Source organism: Hermetia illucens, chromosome 4 (genome assembly GCF_905115235.1).
Source record: "Hermetia illucens chromosome 4, iHerIll2.2.curated.20191125, whole genome shotgun sequence".
NCBI lineage: Eukaryota > Metazoa > Arthropoda > Insecta > Diptera > Stratiomyidae > Hermetia > Hermetia illucens.
In genome coordinates, this window is record NC_051852.1 from 9,795,549 (window position 1) to 9,816,030 (window position 20,482).

General features: G+C 45.7%; 1 protein-coding gene across 1 annotated transcript; it reads right to left on the bottom strand.

The window, feature by feature from the left end:
* Positions 1–5,050: 5,050 nt before the first annotated feature.
* On the bottom strand, positions 5,051–13,844 carry LOC119654892 (ATP-dependent DNA helicase DDX11). The gene is made up of 5 exons (XM_038060510.1): positions 13,144–13,844; positions 11,901–13,091; positions 5,909–6,106; positions 5,392–5,848; positions 5,051–5,318 (listed from the first exon to the last, which is right to left on the bottom strand). The coding sequence occupies exons 1-5, from the start codon at positions 13,714–13,716 to the stop codon at positions 5,137–5,139; spliced, it is 2,601 nt and encodes an 866-aa protein (XP_037916438.1). The 5' UTR covers positions 13,717–13,844; the 3' UTR covers positions 5,051–5,136.
* Between the last annotated feature and the right edge of the window lie 6,638 nt (positions 13,845–20,482).

Genomic DNA, 20,482 nt, shown 5'->3' on the forward strand with positions numbered 1-20,482 from the left:
AACCCACGTTTTCCAACATTAAATAATAAAGATTATAGCCACGCCTCGCCCTCATCAAAAAACCAACTATGGTGCAAATCAGATATTGCACGACCCGTCCAGGCACCATGCACGAGCTGTGAAAAATTCAGGTTCAGATGATATTTCCAACAAAGTGAAAAAACCGTGAAGAATAAGGCCAACTAATTCGCGAAAACGTGCACCTAAAATAAGATATATTCGGTGCCCAGCAGGAACAACAAAAATTGTTGAATTCCTAGCATCATATCGTCCTCTGCCTGTTGGACGCAATTCGGAAAAAGACGCAAACAACAGACTGGAACAGGCTTCAGCTCAGCGTTGAAATTGGAAATTATCTGCCCAAGCAAAAGGGATCAACAAAAAAAAAATGACTAACGATTTCGTCCAGAGTAGAGGCAACTCTTCAGACGCTGCCTCACCTCTGCCCTGGGAGCAGCGTGACCGAAAATGGTAACAGGTGGAAAAACGCTCTCTTATATCATAGTAAAAATACGTCTAAGCTAGACTAAAGCTGGGTTATTGTCTAGGATATGCGAGATGCTAAGTCCACATCCACATGGTGGTGCTAGGATGAACTTAAGGGTGGGTTTCCAACCAATTATAAAAAAATATAGTAATATACTATTATTAACTTCTAACAGATATCGGCATGGAAGGTATTTCGGAGGCCAGGCACCATATAGTGGCAGCCTTCTGATTTTTTTCAGATTTTTCGGTTTGGTAGTTTATAAGAATGGGCCCCTTAAAGAAATGATCAGTTTCAACCCCCCGCACTCCTCATCTTTCTAGCAAATGTCAAAACTAAGATCGGCTTCGAAAAGTACTAACCGAGACCTTTAATTTGATGACTATATTTGATGAAAAAAATTTCTACACCCGCCTTTTGCATGTATGGAGACCCCCTCTTAAATTCAACGTAAAAGGATGTAACTCACTGAATGTGTGAGCGTTCACAGTTTCCACCTTTCTACCAAATTTTGTGTCAATCACTATAACCGTCTCTGAGAAAAATACGTGTGACGGACAGACAGACAGAGAGTACGCCGATTTTAATAAAATTTTGTGTAAATGCACGGTGCAGGGACTCGAAACCCCAGTACAGGCGGTTTTTGGGAGTGGGTAAGCAGGCTCCAGGTCGTCGATATCCCTCGACTGTAGTCCCTGGCCCCTGTTGTATCGAATACCGCAAGCAGCTTTTGTCATGGATACCTCGTTCGAAAGGGGAGGCGACCCAGATTCAGGAAATGCAAGAATTTTTACTCTACGACATCGGAAACGCGAGATATCGTAGAAAATCCACGGTCGGAGAGGGTAAGAAAAATCGAGGAAAATTGAAAATTTCCACGACCGCCGGGTCCTAAAAATGATCTTCCTCGGCCGGAGATTCTATTTCTCTACAAAGGTTGCAGGTGTTTTTGGATATGGTTGGTCACAAGTCTTCAAACGCGGTTTGAAATGTCTTTTCCAGAGCCCGACTCCAATTCGTCTGTCGTGTCAATATTACCAATTAGAGCACCGGAGAGTTCTTTCTTGATAACTTTACCAAACTTCTCTCGGTCGATTTTTTTGCGGTTTTTTGAAAGGGTAGGAGGCGGAGTGGTAGTAGACGCGAATCCAGTGTGCGGTTGCTTTTGACGGCTACCGCAAGGCTCTCTTGATCTGGTAGCCATTTTCTGACAGACTTCTTACTGCTAGATTTCGGTCCAGGTTAAGGAGCATCACAATTGTACAATGCTACGTACCAACGGAGACTTTCGATGTAGTGGAAAAGGATGCTTTCTATGAGCAATTAAATGCGGTTCAGGGGAAGCTTGCTAAAGCTGACATTGTGATCGTGATGGGTGATCTGAATACCAAGTTGGGATCTGACAACACCTTGCTCGGACATGTGATGGAGAAGCAAGGTCTTGCCAACCGCAACCGTAATGGTGGGAAGTTTGTGGATTTATGCAAAACTTCCACTACCTCGTCATTGGTGACACATTGTTCGAGCACAGAGCCTACCATTAGGTCAGCTGGGTTTCAACTAACCGACGCCGTACAGCAATCAGATCAAAACCTTCGCGATCAGCAGTAGATTTATAAGTTGTCTGCTGGATGTGCGTAACAAAAAAGGCGCTGACATCGGCTTCGAAATGGATCACCATTTAATGGTCGCTTACGTTCGCTTGCGTGTTGCGTCCGCCACTTCTCGCAGGGTTGGGGGGCTGGAACCCCCTAACTTCAACATCGATCGTTCGTACGATTCGGCTGTCGCTCGACAGTGGGAGAGCTATCTTGCTGATCAAACAGCAGATCTACTGAGTAACACGCCTGAGAATATCGATGAGCATTGGTCAGCCATCAACAATGCTCTTTTCTCGAAAGTTACACAGGCCGACGGCCACGTCCCGAAAGGGCGACTTAAGATGTGGCTGACTGCGGAGCCGTGGAAGCGGATCGATGAAGGCAAGGGGTTGAAGGCTCTACTGACTGCTGCGAATACTGGCGGGCATGACTCGCTCGAACTCCCGATACCGACCGAAATCCTGGAAAATTCAACGTAGTGTACGCAGTGACAAAGGAGGATTTGCTATTGCGCTGGTCAAGGGAGCGGAGAATGCCGCAGATCGTAATGATTTCAGAACTGTATACCGCATCACGAAAGAACTTAAATGTGGTTAGATTTGCGACCGATGGTCCTGTGAAGGACGTTAACGGTCGACTTCTCATTCATGATGATGAACAACTGAAGAGGTGGAATGAACACTTCACCAGGGTTCTCAACAGTATTACGTCAAGTGAGGTTTTTCCTCTCGTGGATGAAATGGCTAGTGACCATAACATGCGGATAAGGACTATTAATCCAAGCAGAAGAGAAATCATTCCGGCCATCAATGCACTCAAACAGAGTAAAGCCGCTGGGCTTGACGGTCTCTTCGTAGAGCTATTTGTCGCTGCTCCTGCAGTTACGGCTAATCTGATGCTTCCACTTGTACGGAAATCTTGGTAATCCGCGACCGTTCTCAGAGAGTGAAAGAAGGATTATCGTTAAGATTCCTGAAAGGGCATTCGTTTTGAGTGTGACAATTGGGAGGGGTATCTGCGTGTTGCCTGCCCTCGCGAAGATAATAGACCCCCGGGTCGTAAAAATGGTGAAAAATGCAAAGTCGATGGATTTTTGTGGGGAATACCTCGTTCGAAATGGCGGCTCAAAGAAGCGACTCACTTTCAGGAAATGCAAGAATTTTTACTCTACGACAGCGAAAAGCGAGATATCGTAGAAAATCCGCGGTCGGAGAGTGTAAGAAAAATCGAGGAAAATTGAAAATTTCCGCGTCCCACGGGTCATAAAAATGGCCGAAAATGCAAAACCGTCAGATTTCTGTGAGTGATGTCTCGTTCGAAAGGGGAAGCGGCCCACATTCAGGAAATGCAAGAATTTTTACTCTACGACCCCCGGGTCGTAAAAATGGTGAAAAAAGTCGATGGATTTTTGTGGGGGATACCTCGTTCGAAAGGGGAGGCGACTCACTTTCCAAAGAGGCTTCACTCCAGGCAAATCAGCAACAGATCAGATTTTCTCTCTGCGGCAATCGATGGAAAAACTGTTGGAATATGGACAACAGTTGCACCATCTGTTCATCGACTTTAAACCCGCCTATGATAGCATAGCCAGGGTAAAACTGTACACGGCCATGAGAGAATTCGGTATCCCGACGAAATTAATAAGACTGACTAGGCTGACCCTGACCAATGTGCGAGGCCAGATAAAAGCAGCAGGATCACTCTCAAGACCATTCGACATCAACAACGGTCTACGACAAGCGGATGCGCTATCATGCGTCCTCTTTAACCTGGCCCTCGAGAAACCCACCCGTGATGCTGAGGTAAATGCAAGAGGTACGATCCCAACTACTGGCCTATGCTGACGATATCGACATCATGGGAAGAACCACCCGAGACGTACAAACTGCCTTCATCCAGATCGAGCAGGCAACACTTGGCGCGAGATCTTGGGCTGCACATCAATGAAGGCAAGACAAAATATATGGTGGGAACATCAGCACCGAAAACGAACCAACCAGCAACATTAAACCGCACTGGTCAAACAGGAAGAATAAGGATAGGAGAATACAACTTTGAGACCGTTGATAATTTCTCTTATTTAGGGTCGAAAATCACAACCGATAACAGCTACGATGATGAAATCCGCGCACGGTTGTTGTCTGCCAACAGAGCCTATTTCAGCTTACAAAAACTGTTCCTCTCGAACCGTCTCACCATAGGGTCCATGACCGTCCGGTTGTGGATAAAATTCGGCTCAATAGGTTACGGTGGGCGGGTCACTTAATCCGTATGGATGAGAATGATCCCACCCGGAAAGTCTATAAGGGCAATATCTATGGTAGAAAAAGACGACGAGGCAGACCCTGCCTAAGATAGAGCGATGACGTAGGCCAGGACGCCAGACAGCTTTCAGGGATATCGAATTGGTGGACCTCGGCGCAAAACCGGGATGTCTGGAGTTCCTTATTAAGGCAGGCCTAGACCGGATACCGGTTGTTGCGCCGTTGATGATGATGATGAAACCAATCAATCGTAAATGGGGCCTGGCTCCTTTGGCTCATTCTACTCTAAAATTTTCCTGTTGCGATGTAAGATCGCTTGTCTTTTGGAATTCCAAAGGCTTAAGCTCTTTTTCAGTATTCGTTACACACTTCAGGCGGATATATTCAGATAGTGAGCCATTGTCCTTTTATCTCTGGCGAAGTTGCAGTTTTTTTCCGATTACTATTGTAGCGTTTTGCAAGGCTTCCAGTTTCTCAGCAAGGAGCTATGGTTCGAGACAAATGATTTATTCACGTTGGTTTGGTGAATTGTTTAGCACGCTTGTAAGCAATAGAGGCAAGTCCACATATTATGAGGATAGTCATTGAAAAAATAAATGAAATATAAAGAAAATATTTATTTGGCTCCTTAGAGTACTAAATAAATTGCATTTTTATAAAAATTATTCCAATAAACGAAGCACAATATAGACGATCGTTGAAAATATTATATAAATTTGGGATAAACGAAGAAATTCACTAAATGGGTTGCCATTTTTCAATATTCCCGGATCAAGATCTTATTCTACGTTTTCCTCCTATCACGGAAAAACTTCGCCACTGCTCCTTGAATCATTCCAAACATGGGTGGTGTTTTCAAATTTCGTGATATCCATTGTGGCAGTTTGTTACGAACCCGATCACTATTATACCGCTCATCGACCAATAGAACGGTTGCATAGTCATTTATATGCCGGACAGAACGACCTATAGAGGGGAGAAAACAGTGGAAATTAAAACAGGACAAAACTAAAATCAGAAAACTTTATTCTTATCTTACCTATGCATTGATTCACAGCCTTCATACATAAATTGTCATAATATTCTGCGCCAGCGCCTGACATTAATGTATTTTCTAAATACCTCATTTTCTCCTGCAGCTCAGGAGTATTTTTGTTCGGATATGGCATTCCCACAACTACGACACAACGTCCCAAGTCATCGGCAAAATTCAAACCTTCACTTAACTTCCCGCCGACAACGCTAAATAAAATGGCCCCTTGTCGTCTTGTGTCGGCAATTGCAACTGCATATTCCCCTAAAATCCTCTCAACTTGCTGGCCTGCAGCACGAGGTTCACGGAAGACATATTTCTTCTTCTCAATATTCGCAATCACTTGCTTTTCCACCAATAGCTTGTATACTTGCTCTAAATAATCATATGATGAGAAAAAACATATCACTCCGGCTGGGACTACATTGCAGATGTTTTGAAGAGTCATACCGAGTTCTAGGATCTTTAAAAAAACATATTTTAAGGTACGGAAGTGGAAAGAAGGAAAGCAAATCTAACAAACCATTTCTGTGTTATTCCGGTTAGTGAAGCTAAAATTGAATTTTTTGCCTGTTGGTCCTCTGCAGACCGTGAACGGGAGAACTGCTTCGGCAGGAACAACATGATCGTAAAAGTATTCTTTTACGCGCTCTGGGCAGGACCGGAATAGTTGATCAACTAATTCACCTGTAGGTCTCATTGTTCCACCCGCAATAATCACCTGGAAATTAAGAAAGAATTGTTAAATTGGTGATAAGTAAAATGGGAGTCTGGAGTTTATTATTATTTTTGAGGAAACTTGAAATATATCGACACTAAAACCAACAAATCGCAGAGAACTCAGCAAATAGTATTGTTATGTTGATGTACTGCCACCATGCACCTTAGTACCTCTTTCCCAAAATGCAGCAGTACTTTTATGGTTTTTGCTAGCTTCTCTAGCTTGTATACTCGTATGGGTAGCCCCCAGCTCCTAGACCAAATTAAAAGAAGAGTATAGCATTCTTTTTCTTTATTATTTTTTAATTCAGCAGGACTCTGATGGCTATATCTATTTCGTGTAGGGTCTCAGGATTCAGAGGCGTCACGTACGGCACTCTCGACACCATTTGATTTTTGATGCCCCGACAGGTTGGCTGCTCGTCCCGCGTTTCTCCAGCCACTGCCGCACCTTTCGGCCTCCCCTGAGTCGCCGCTCCTTCTTCTCCCCTACTTCTGTATTTTGCCTGCCTGTGGGATGCCGGGCCCGGTACTGGGCTAAAGACATGGCTGTCCTTGGACGAGGTCCGGCCGCTGGTTGATGGAAGATTGTGGTCTTCGGGTAGGCAAGCGTTGGTCTTGGTCTAGAGGGAGCTGGCAACTGTCCAGATATGAAGGGTTCCACTACCAACTGCATGACATTACAGAGATACGTGGTCAACTTCCCTCCATTGATGCGTCACACCAGTCACTTGGTCATCAACGCTTGGCGCGAACGGACGTGCTGTATAACGAATACTACAATTTAAATTCCTTGTTATACTTTAAAAGTGAATAAAGTTTTTATATGTACAGTGTTGATTCTTTCTTTTAGTTCTATCGATCAAGTCAACCTCCACGACACATCCTACAAATATGTACACTTGCACCGAATATATCCTCAACTGCTCCTGTAACCACAGAACGAGTTAGTTACAGGGCCCAACTTCTATTTGAGGACCCCCTAGATGGCTACCTGAGAAGAGTTTTCTCTGCTGAGAAACTTAGTGGTGCTCACACCACAGACAAAAGCGCAGTAACTACCCTCGGGTCAGGGACAACTGGAGTTGTTACCCTTTCCTAAAATAGAGTCTCCGGCATGAAGGCAGCAGAACTCTACCCTAATGAAGGTCACAATCGACTTGAAGCCAACTAATGACCAATCTGTGTAGGAACTAAGACAGGTTACTTTCAATACTCTCGACTCGACTTTTATTTACATTTTATGTTTACTAGAATCAGCAAAAATCCATAATTTCCGATTCTGCGATTAAGTATGAGAAGTTCAGACATCGTAGCGACAAAAAAAGCAGTTCATTAATATGCAAGGAGTGCATAAAAAAAGGTATACACAAACAACAGCTATTATTCGAAGCACATGGTGAGCGTGGTTTAGGTGGGAGTGCGAGTACTTGGAGCGAAGCGGCATGAGAGTTTCATTCGCTCTCTATGCTGGCTCGCTTCGAGATTGTACGACTGCTACGTATCAAGTGTCTGAAGCTTTTAGCATGGATTTCATAACAGTATGGAATTTCAAGATGGTCCCACCATTCTCAACAATAAAAACGACAAATCATGCGTAAGAAATGAAAGATATCGATGGCAGAATACAACACCATCAATATCAATGACGTTTGCCAGTTGACGAATTTGAGAATAGACGAACTGCCTCCAATTGTGGTGCTCAAGGTGGCAGTGAGGAAGACGGGGCAGCAACCCAATCGGCTGAGGCCAAAGGCAAATCTCTACGAGGTGGCACCGAAAAACGCTGTATTCGCAATGGTTTGCTGGACGTTATGCAGTAGGCGAATATCCTCAGGCCTGGCATGTCGGCTAACAGTAGCCTGGTAAAAGGCTATTGATAAAGTCGTCAAATACTAGATTAATGTACTTTTACGCTTAATATTGGGTTAGGGGAAAAAAAATGTCGTGTTTTGTCAATAGATGGCGACACTTAAACATATCTTGTGTTGTGCTTATCGCATCGGCTCATACGGCGATTTGAAGACGACAATCTGTACTGCAAGTGTCTCTTTGACAGTGTAATGATCGTACGTTTCAGTCTCAAGTTATAGCGCATCAAAGATGGAGTCCACCAAGCAAAAAATTCGTCATATTTTACGTTTTTACTACCTGCGAGGTAAAAAGGCTACGAAGGCGGCCGAAAAAATTTGTGAAGTTCATGGGTCCGATTCTGTAACAATTCGCACACCACAGCGTTGGTTCGATCGATTTCGTTCTAGTGTAGTGGATGTCGAAGATACACCCCGTGCAGGTAGGCCAATCGTCGTAGAAACCGATAAAATCGTCGAAATCATTCAAGTAGACCGACATGTGAGCATTCGCTCGATTGGCCAGGAACTGGGTAGAGACCATAAAACTGTTTGGAACCATTTGCAGAAGATTGAATTCCAAAAAAAGCTGGATGTTTGGGTGCCACACGAGTTGACGCAAAAAAATCTCTTAGACCGGATCAACAAATGCGATGCACTGCTGAAACGAAACGAATTCCATTTGTGAAGCGGATGGTGACTGATGATGAAAAGTGGATCACGTACGACAACCTCAAACGGAAAAGATCGTGGTCGAAGCGCGGCGAGCCGGCCCAAACCATCGCCAAGTCCGGATTGACAGCAAGGAAGGTTGTGCTGTGTGTTTGGTGGGATTGGAAGGGAATCATCCACTATGAGCTGCTCACCTATGGCCAGACCTTCAAATCGGTCCCATACTGTGAGCAACTGTACCGTTCGAAGCAGGCGATTGACCAGAATTGGTCAGTAGGAATGGTGTTGTGTTTCACCAGGACAACGCTCGGCCTCACACATCTTTGATGTCCCGCCAGAAGCTACGGGAGCTCGGATGGGATATCCTATCGGCCGAGGTTGTTTGTATGAACAAGAAATACAATAGAACCAAACCTAACAAAATTCAATGGACCGCATGTGCAGATGCTACTGGTACTCTGCACATCTGCCTGGCACATGCCCCCTATATACGCTTGTACCTCCTCCCGTGGACTTCCACATTAAACACGCTGTAGCGCGCAGTGTGTGTGTGTGTGTATGGTGGGGGAGAAGCTACAGCTTCTGAGCACTCAGGCCGTGTTGGCCCATTGTACTCGCCTCCCCCGTCTAACGGAATATTCCGGATTCGTTAACGTATCGCAGGATTTCCGTTAGTGGATGTGATGCTACCCGACGCAATTGGAGGACATCGGCACCAAAGATCTGATGCCTGATGCGTCCATAGGCGGGGCATTCACATAGGAAATGCTCCGTGGATTCCGCTTCCTCATTACAGGAGGGACACGTATCATCTTCGGTAATTCCTATTCTGAACATATGCCCAGCTAGTGAATTATGGCCTGTCAGAATGCCCACAATACACCTGCAAGTCGTCCTGCTTTTCGACAGGATAAACTTTGCGGTACGTATGTTGGGTTCTGGCAGGAAAAGTTTGGTGTGTCGAGCAGCATTTAAGCTCTGCCACCTGTCGTTATGGGAAACTTGTTCCCAGTACTACGTACTACGTAATACTGGAAACCTCTCGATGACTGGTACATGATCCGAACTCCGACTGACAGCCAAGGCTTTATACTCAGTGGCAACATCCTCCAGGTTGATAGGGCGGTGCAGGGACGCGCTGAATGAATTGGGCGGCATGCCCAAAGTCACCCTCCTCAGGGTTCCCGGCCAAAGGAACATAAGGGGGAATGAACGGGCCGACAGAGTTGCCGGACAGGGCTCTGCTCTTGATGGTGCCTCGGTGAGTGTAGTTAGCGTCCCGTTGTCGACAGTCAAGGGTGAAATCTTCTCGCACTACTAACTTCAGATGGCAAAGGCTCACACACCTGCCCGGTGTTGAGACAAATTTAACCATCTTATAACCAGAGCTAAAGGCGAGAGTTTTTGGGCCAGACGTGTACAAGATTACGACGGTTTGCAAGGATTACTGGTCTAGAGCGCACCATACCTTCAATCCTCGCATACCCCACAATCGCATTACCGAAATTACGAAGAGCAAACCCTTAGGCACTTCCTTTGTAATTGTCCAGATCTAGCCAAGCTGCGGAGAGATCTCTAGTGGCAAGGTGAGGGAGCTGCTACCCTTCGTAAATGTTACGGAGTAGCTCGGAAGTTTTGAACCCGCTGAATTCTGTTCCGATTGTCCTTTCCACAACAGTCATGGTCTCAAGGAGTCTATGATCTCAAAACAACGAATCACAGCGCTAGATGTACTCCTCAAAGACGAATTCTACGCCCGATTGGCAAAATGACCAAAAAATATTAAACGTTACAGAATCGTTTGCAAGAAGAAGAACACCCTCACCGACACCAAGAGCAGGATTTCTCCCTCGTACAGTCTTGTGTATTTGGTGGAATATTTCAGGGATTATTCGCTAGGGACCTTACCACGCAACAAAATCCTAAAAACGGAAGTATGGGCACAGGGAAGGGAAAACAATCATTCCTGGTGAACAGAGGTAAAGATATATTTTATCATGACAACGCTGGACCTCATACTGAAAAGTTGTGGAATAAAGTTGGCGGCATACTCTCCTGATCTTGCACCTCCAGATTTTTACATGTTCCACTCCTTGGACAGGAAAGGAAACTCGCCTCTAAAAGCTAAACTTCCATCAATATTGTTATCGACGGTTAATACCTTGCGGAAGACCTGTCAAAGAACGTGGTCGATTGGCGAAAGCCATGATCCAAGCCGATGCAGTGCTTTTGGGATGAAATCCACAAATTGCCAGAAAGATAGGAAAAAATCATAGATTCAGATAGACAATACTTTGAATAATACTACAGACAGATTTTACAACATGGCCAGCGGTCTCAGCTAGACGACAAATCGAAGTAATTTTGATGCTAACCCAGTGCACAATAATATTCTCGGTCTTATGGTTGGGTGTATTGAAATGATGGGCTGACGCTGTTTCTCTGCGAACAGGCAAAGCAGCGGCACGCAAGCAAGTATAAACGATCATTACGTGATAGTTCCTTTCGAGGGATATGCCAGCACCTCTCTTGTTACGCACATCTAAAAGATCGCGATGTAGTATTTTGATTAGATGTTCGTTGCTGGCCAATCGAAACTCAGTAGAACTGGTGGCAGGCTCATTTTTTTTTGCGGCCACCAAGACCTGTCCATTACCGAAGAAGTCTTCCCCGAACTACATGCAATTGCTCGTAGAAGACATCCTTCACCACTATAGCGTAAACCTCCGAGGCATTGACGTTTCGGTAGCCAGGTAGTTTCGAGATTTGAAGGTTCAGCATAATCAACGGTGCAACGAACGGTATCCGGTCTAGACCTGGCTTAGTAAGGGACTCCAAACATCCGTTTTAAGTAGAGGACCACCAATTTGATTTTGCAAGTCCGCAAAGGTCTAACTCCGCCATGCTATTAACATAGTATGCTGGTCCCAAGCCCAGGTACAGGAAGAGGGTTTGAGGCAACGTACTCTGTACTATCCTCAGTAAAACAAAAATAAAATGCTGAGATCAGGGAAAAAGATAAATAGAGTACAGTTGGAGTTATTTCACTATGCTAAATCCTACCTGATCTCTCTTGGTGACAGGTCCCGCGACAGGCCGACCAAGCAAATGCATACAATGTCGTTACAAACATGATGATCGGGTTGTACGAACCGACCCCGCTTGTGAACGGCAAAAAGGCTGAAGAAGTCCGCAAATGTCTATCGCTTTTAATAGTCTTTTACGACAACCCCAAAACAGGGAAATAATTATGAAAATTCATCCAATACTTACCGCTCTGCATTTCCGCACCAATTCATTGAAATGTCCACTTGGATTCAGCAGCAAAAACTTCATTCCCGACTTCTTCGGATCTGAGTCAAAATGCATTAAAACCTGTCCGTCATCACTGCATTCGGTTAAGCATTCCAAAAAGGCCAACAAAGGCCGAATAACCGACGGAATCGCCTCCGTTCGAACTGGTTTCTTCTCTTCCTCCTTCGCGTCACTTTCAGCCTGAATTTCCTGCCTCTTACTTTTCGGCAGCTTCTTCTGCAACTGTTCCTCCTCCAGCCTCCTCAACAGTCCCGTCAAGCCTTTCTGACTCGATAGCTCATTCTCCTTCTCGATGATCGGCTTTCGTTGTTCTTCACGTTGTGCATGGCCTTGGACTTTCTGCGCTAGACGAGTTTGCTCCGCGAATTCAAGGATTTGGAATAGGTCAATGTTGAAGAATTCTCCTTCAGACATTAGCTCATGCGTCCGCAGCATTCGGGAGGAGCAAGTTGTATCAGAAGGGGTGAGAAGCTTTATCAGTCGTTTTGTGATGAAGATCAATTGATTGATCTTGAGGAGATTCGTGGCGTTGAAGCGAGAGCAATATTTCGTTTTGTAGCCCACGAGCTGCTGCTGGGCGAGTTGTAGTTGGGCAAGACTTATTTGACTACTGTAGATATCAGACATTGTGTCCAAGAGATTGTGGGCTTCATCGATTATTACGACGCTGTTTTCTAGTTCAATCCCTGTTTGAATTCTTGTTTTCCTATGGAGCAGCATTTGATATGGCAACAGCACGATTTGAGCATCCTTGACGGCACTCCGGCTGGAATAGTAAGGGCAAGCTTTCAAGGCCTCTCCAGCCGAAACTAAGTCTTCAATGTCAGCAATTTCCACCAAAGAGGCATCGCGTAGCTCTTCCACCGCAAGTTGGGCTTTGTAAGGACATCGAGCTTGTTGGCTAGTTCGTGACTTTTTCTGCGGTCTGCCGTCTGTATCGGATGATGTGGTGCGCGATTGTGATTTCTGCATGTCCAGGCAACGTTCGTTAATCAAGGCTGATGACTGGAGTTTTGTTACGCTTGGATTTATGCAGAGATTCTGGCGCGAAGCAAGTGATATGCAACGCGTATCCTTGGCGTAGTCGGTACGTTTGATTTCACGTGCGATTTGCGCAAGTTGAGAGTGGGTACGACTGCAAAAGTAGATCTGAAACGAAATATATGATTAGCAACCAGTTCCAACCCGATTTTCTGCTTACCTTAACATCTTTGTATTGATCCTTCTCATTTTCCAAATCATCTTGTTCAGGTTTATCAGTTTCATAGTCCCCCAAAGCCAAGTCTTCATCAGGAACCCCTTCCTCTTCAACCACAGTTGCCCCTTGCTTCCTCCCTTTCGCCAAATCCTTCAGCTTCACCCTCGTCCTCCTTTCCCTCAATTCCTTTATCTTCTCCTCATACTCTTCCAGCAAATTCTTAGATTTCTTCAAAGCATTCACCTCGTCCTTTTTCTGTATAGAACCGAACTGCGCTTGTATCCAATCCTGGCATCCTGACGCCTCCAATTCCAATTCTTCAATCTCTTTCGAAACCTCATTTATTCGCTGATTCAATTCACTTTTCAGGAGATTGTTATGATCCTCAAGCCACTTCAGGGCACCACACGTCAGAGTCAAGGATTTCCCCGTCCCAGTGGGACTCTCAAAGATCCCAATGTGTCCATTCTCGATCACTTCGTAAAGGGATTCCATCAGGTTTTGTTGGATTCCATAAGGCTCGAATGGAAACCGAAAATCTGTCGGCGTTTTGAGTGAAGTCCTTCGGGAATACATCGTAATTTTCTTTCAATTCAAAACAGGAACATCACAATTTCACAATGAATTCATACAAAAACAATGAGCAATCCTTCGCGAGTTAACCGACGCCACCTTTCCCCAAAGATTTAAGCGGGAATATTTGCTTTGTTGACATGTTAAATGAATGTTGCCGCCATGTAGACCTAATGTAGACGATCAGCTGGCGGGCACAGTGGCTCTCAAAGTGCACTTTTTGAACTAAAGGTTGTGTCATTGGAAAGCAAGTAAAGAAATCCACTCAATGGGGTGAATAAATATTGAGTGAATTTAAAGTAATTGTAAAACATATTCCACCTTCCACTGGTACGTCAACGGAATTTTAATAAATAAATTATGAATTTTCGATACTGATTGTATAGCCAAGTCGCTAGCGGACCCCACCTGGAACTCGGTGTTCGCGAATACTGACAGCGATAAAAGGTTGAGCTTGGAAGGGTCTTACCTTTGCCCCTTTTCTCCCAGATGCCCGGCTGATACAGTCAGAATAGGCCAGTTCGCCTCCATCTTTACCTCCCAGAGAAGAAGTCGAACTTGTAATCTCCCGGGGGAACAATCAAAAATCTTCGGGCTCTGATGGCTTCCCTAACTTTGTTCTGCGGAAGTGTGCACCCACCATCAGTGAACGTCTCACCATCCTCTTCAACAACTGCCTAAACAACGGCCACTTTCCGGTATCTTGGAAATCAGCCCTCCTCATACCTATCCCTAAGAAGGGGTGCTCGGGCGATCTCAAAGATATGAGGCCTATCTCTGTTCTTTCCAATATTGGATAAATCTTCGAAAGTATCCTACTAAGTCACCTCAATAGACATTACTCCCCTATCATTCCACTTAATCAATTCAGCTTCGAAAACCTCAGATCCACCGAGCAGGCAATCCTGTACCTGTACCATATCCTCAATCAACTGGAAAACAGGCATTGCACCGTAGTCTGCGCCTTAGACCTCGAAAAGGCGTTTCATTCAGTTTGGAAAGAGGGATTGCTTTACAAACTAATCCAGTCCAATTGCCCCCTCCTCTTACTCAGCATCCTCGCAAACTCCATCTCCAACAGAACTTGCCACGTGCGCTTCGATGGGCTACACTCCATCGACTTCCTGGTAAACTCAGGAGTCCCTCAGGGATCTATTCTAGGCCCCAAACTTTTTAGCATCTTGCTCCACGATATTCCTCTCCCTTCCGTAAACTTATCCCCCACGACAACGGCAAATCAGGCAGTCCTTCTCCCGCCCTCTTCCCCCAACGACAATGGTCCTCCCGCGCCAGGAAGGATCCTCTTCGCGGATAACACCATCCTATATGCGAGTGGTCTCAGGCCCTCAATAGCCTCCCTCTCTCCCAATATCCTAACCAATAGGGTCATCGCTTATTTCAACCGGTGGGTCCTTACCGTTAATTCCCTTAAATCTGAGATTATTTGCTTCAGAAACCCCAGTGGGAAGTGTCACTGGCGCACATTGCCAGAAAGCAAAAAACCTGCATTTACGCATTGCTAACCACACTTTCAAGCCGAAATCAAACATTAAATACCTTGGAATCTCCCTCAACAACAAACTCAAATCCAACCCTCAAGTTAGATCCGCTATTGCCAATGCCTTTAAGGCTTAAAAAACCTCCTCTCATCCCGCGCCCTGTTCCCTGTCACCAAAACCCTTTTATAGAAAACGCTTATTCGTCCAATCCTGACCTACGATTTCCCAGCATGGGCTACCATGTCACCGAGCGTAGCAGAAACCCTCCAAAGCTTTGAAAGGACGATACTCAGGAAATGCACGGGCAAATACAGAAGCCCAAACCTAAAATTTCACAAAAACTCTCTCCTGTATGACCTTTCCGGGGTTTGCCCCATAATTCCGCACATGATCAAGTTGTCGCGCGTTAGACTGAAAAAGTGTCCCACCCTAATCCGCTGATAAAAAATCTCGCTAAACGCAATGTATTGTTACGCGAGCAGAGGTACTACGTGTCAAGGCTGGCTCTCCTCTTGGACAGTAACTCTCCTCTCAACCATCACCCCTCCCCTCCCTCCTTCATCCCCTCCTTTTATCAAAGCTCCTCCCCGGACTTTCACAGAGGCTAAACGCGTAAGTCCAATGTTCCGGCAGTTAATCCCCGCGCAGGTGTAGATCGCCTTTTATTATTTTTCTTTACTTAATCCAGATTAAGACAATAGACACTAATTAGCCTGTACAATATGTAATACCTCCTAGCATTAACTTCTTCCCTAAATTAAGGTCCCTCCTTCTACCAATTAGGCTCCACAATACATGCCCCGCAATCCCACAGTCCTCTTCATCCCTTCCGCCTTGGGTCACTGTCCTTGTGAAGGTCCAAATCGAGTAAAAGGTAGCCCTTTCTCAGAATGCTACCACCATTGAGAAAGGACTGCGCTTTACTCCAATTCCGTCGTGTATGCATCGACTGACAAATCATGTGAGAAGAAAACTTGGTAAAAAACTTATGCTGTATCGTGTCACAGAACACGATTCTATCCGCAAGTCTGCTATTATCTTCCATTTCGATTCCTTCATTTGGTACGATTCTTGTTTATGACTTTGTACAATATAAAGCATTCATACGGTCTCTTTGTCGAATTATTATTTTGTTTACTTAAATTTTCGATGGGGTCAAGCAGTGCCAACCTATCTCTCTCTGAGGATGGGCTGTCTCTCCTCTGGGGCGGTGCGTGGCTTTTCAGGGGCTAAGCCCCCGTCTACCAACACCGTTAGTGAGTGGCGATAGCCACATCCTGTACGAGGTAACCCTACTATTAACAAAACGCCACGGATCTAGACTGGGGAGTCGAAAAACACCTCCCCCAATCCAGGGTGTTATGCGAACCGTGCCCATTGGATAGTTTGCAGTCGAGGGTAACTGACTGTATTCGAACGGAGCCTCACTGATACCTGGTCGCCTCAGTGAGTAAATTAGACCTCACCGTGCTACGGGGGGATATGGCACGGCGAACCTCCTAACCCCCATACTCGTGGGAATCAAATGAGTACAAACAAAAAAGAAAAGAAAACGAAAACCAACAAAGCGGGGCCCCGTACCGCACAAAAATTGGTTAATCAGGCGGAGGCACATCTCCGAATTACTGAGAGCCAGGTGATTACACCCAAGAAGGGAGAAGTTGGAACGTCAAGCAAGAGAAGGTTGACATTGATATACTACGTGGACAACAACCAACGAACGCCACTGCTCAAAGAGCAGGGACCAGCAAAAGCACGTCTGAGATAAATATAACAGTCTTCAGGACAGAGGCAGGTCTCAGTCGCGACGGTGTTAAATGGTACCTGCACTATCTGAAGGAAGGCCTGAAACCAAAAGAGGCCCTTAAGAATGCTCAGGACAGACCTAAGTCATCTCTACCGGAGCCAAGAAAGCGGGGAGCAGTAGAGATCAGCCCGCATGAAGGGAATGCTGCCAAAAAATCCAAAGCTGAACCCAAGGGGGGACAAAATCCGGACAGGTTAGGAGTGAAGGCAGGACTCAGGAAGCCCGCCATTAGCTATGCAAGTGCGGTCAAGGGTATTCGACTGGCCATACTGCCAAAATGTTTCCCGAGCAAATACTCACTCGTGAAGAGCAGGAAACCATTGAGAATCTTGTCTTTAGGCAGATGTGCAAGGGATGGACCTCGAAACTTGTGTTCACCGGGATACGCTTTCGACCAAGCCTGATACTGGTGGACTGCGCGACGGGGACACTGCAGAATGGATTAGAACCATAGTTCCTAGATTGCCAGGCTGGGAAGGGGTGGAACGTCAACATGTGCTGGGGATGATATACCAGGAGACCACATGGTGACAGTTTTTCTGCCAAAAGCCGCGACAATAGAAACGGAAGACCTTGGGGGGGTCTCCTAATTGCCCAGAATGAAGATCTCCATACCCAACTATGGAAAGTCTTCAGAAGCAAGGTGGAGGGCAAGGGTAAACTCAAATCAAACGTCGAAGTTGCCATATTAACTACCGATTTGGCAACTTACCCGTGTACACAGGGAAAAGCCGAGGAAAGATACCTCGGAGGAGCCCCAGGTGAAACACATACCGAGGTCCACGAAGAAATCTCGAAAGCCATAGAGACGGAAAGAACTGGATCAACCAGGGAAGTAGACCTGCTGCCCAGTGAAGAGCAGAAGCTGGACGACCTAGACCTAGGACTCCTAGAGCTCAGGGTGGACAGCGATGCGCACGAAAGCGCCATGTCGGAGGAGGAGGGCGATACTCCGACAGTGGAGAAGAGTTCTAAACAATAACGGAGCCAATGGCCAGCACTAAGATAGTCCAGATAAACCTTCACCATGCGAAAGCTACATCTGCGGTAATTGCAAGGACAAATTCCAAGGGGAACATTAGAAAAGTGCTGCCTCAGGAGCCCTGGGTGTACCGGGGGCAGAATCGCGATCTGCAAAGAGGAAGAATGCAGATAATTTGGGACTCCTCTTGTGAAAAACCAAGAGCTTGCATAATTCTTAAACGTAATTTAAAATATGTATGTTTTCAGAGTTCCTCACCGGGAACCTTGTGGCTATCCAAGTCTCACTGGAAACCGGTAGAAGCACTCGAGAGGTAGTCATGGCATCGGGATATTTCCCAAGAGACGGCATCCGGGTTCCAACGGAATAAGTCGCTAAACTGGTGAAGTACTGTGAGAAGAGGGCATTATCACTTCTCCTCCTCAACACTTAAGGAGCACTCCAACATTTGTGGCCAGCACTAGACAGGAGGTACTAGGCATAACTCTAGCAAATACTCTAATAAACGGGCTAGTCTGGATTTGGATGGTGTCGGATGAGCTCTCTATGTCGGATCACAGAATAATCAGATTCGACATTGAGGATAACTTCGAAATAAAAAGAATAATAAGGAATCCCAGGAGAACGGATTGAGAATCCTATGCAACGCACCTGAGTAACAACATAGCCCACCTTCAAGGGGGCGGTGATGTCAAGAGCTAACTGGAATTAAAAACAGTGGTGGAAAACCCGAACACAGTCGTCATTGACGCATATGAGGCCAGCTGTTCGGCTAAGACAGTTAAGTCATCAAGGGATGTACCATGGTGGAACAGGAACCTGGCCAGAATGGGAACAGACGCACGAAAACTCTTCAATCGGGCAAAACAAACCGGGGACTGGCAGAGGTACAAAAATGCGCTGACTGCGTATAGCAACGCGATCAGAGAAGCACTCTATTGCTGCTGAGGATGTATACTCGCTTCCGATGCGCTATTGCCTGTTGAATAAGGCGACATTACGTGAGGAATGGTTCGCGGTCGCCGTCAGGACTTCCCCGAAATTTTGTGTTGGCCCAAATTTGGGGATGCTTCACCTGGAGTCACCCACGATTTGTTGCGTTTAGGGTTCTCCAAGACAATTCACTTTTCGTCGCCCGTAACAATACGATGGAAAAAAGACTTTCCTTTGTACTGTTGAAGCAGCATTTCACACGTCACTTTTCGGTTCTCCATTTTTCTCTCGGTCAGTTCATGCGGCACCCACTTTCCACACTTCTGAATTTTTCCCATGGCTCGCAGATGCTTCGAAATTGTTTGCTGTTGAACTCCCAACGTATCTGCAAGCTGTCGTTGCATTTGTATGTTGTCTTCATCCAATAATACTTGCAATTCGGCGTCATCAAAAGATTTTCGCTTACCGGAACGTACGGCGTCGTTCAGGTCGAAATCTGCATTTTTGAATTGTCGAAACCACGTTTCGCATGTTCGAAGTGTTAATGCACGATCGCCATAAACTTCCACAAGGGCACAATGGCTCTCGAACACTTTTTTCCTTGATTGAACATGAAAAGCAATGCATGGCGCATATGCTCGAAAATCGGTACGAACGCTGACATTTTTGAAGCGCAATAAAAACTCGCTGGAGGGACTTTTTCGGGAAACGTCAACGCAGTTTAGACACTCGACAACAACTAAACAAAATGGCAGGTATGTGTGACCAACAGCGACACAAAGCATAGAATGCCATCCATCGAAAAAAACCGGAAATTAATTAGGAGTACACCTGGTATATGACAGGATTTCACTTGTAGATAATAAAACGACTATTCTCTGCGGCGGTCACGGCAAGAAGGGAGGAACCGAAGGTGCTTCAGATAAATTCGTAAGCTGTTGAATGGTGTCCGTTGCGTGCAAGGAGACTATACACAGGAGGGCAACTCCAGTGGCAAAGGGGCGCGGAATCACACTGTGCACCTTCCGGATAGGGGCGAGGTAGGTTAGTGGCCTAGGAGCCATACCAATACATTGGTATGTCGATGTGGCCTAGATAGTTTTCTTGTGTGTGTTTCTTAATCTTATCCCAGCAGAAAACGGACGCATCCGAAAGATTGATCTTAGATGCATCTACTTATTTCCAAGAATGTTTGGTGTGTTTCCTTCTACTATGTTTCCTATAAAGAAATTTTGAAGCATCATTCGCTCAGTGATTCTATTAAAATCCATTAGCATTAATCCGAAATGAATCTTTAAGGAAACTCTGCCTTTGGTTCCAGTTGGGATGTGGTAAGTCGTGAAAAGCTGCAGCTACAGTGTCTGCTGCTACTACAGATGCTTCCACCTGCTCGCAACCACATGCGCGCACACCATTGCACTGCATCACATATACGGCGCTAACACCAGCCCTTGTGCGCGGAATTTTGCTCGCACAACTCCCGCTGCGATTGAACATGTGCGAGACTTTTCCGTCTCCACAAAATTTCAAAGAATGACTGGGAGTTGA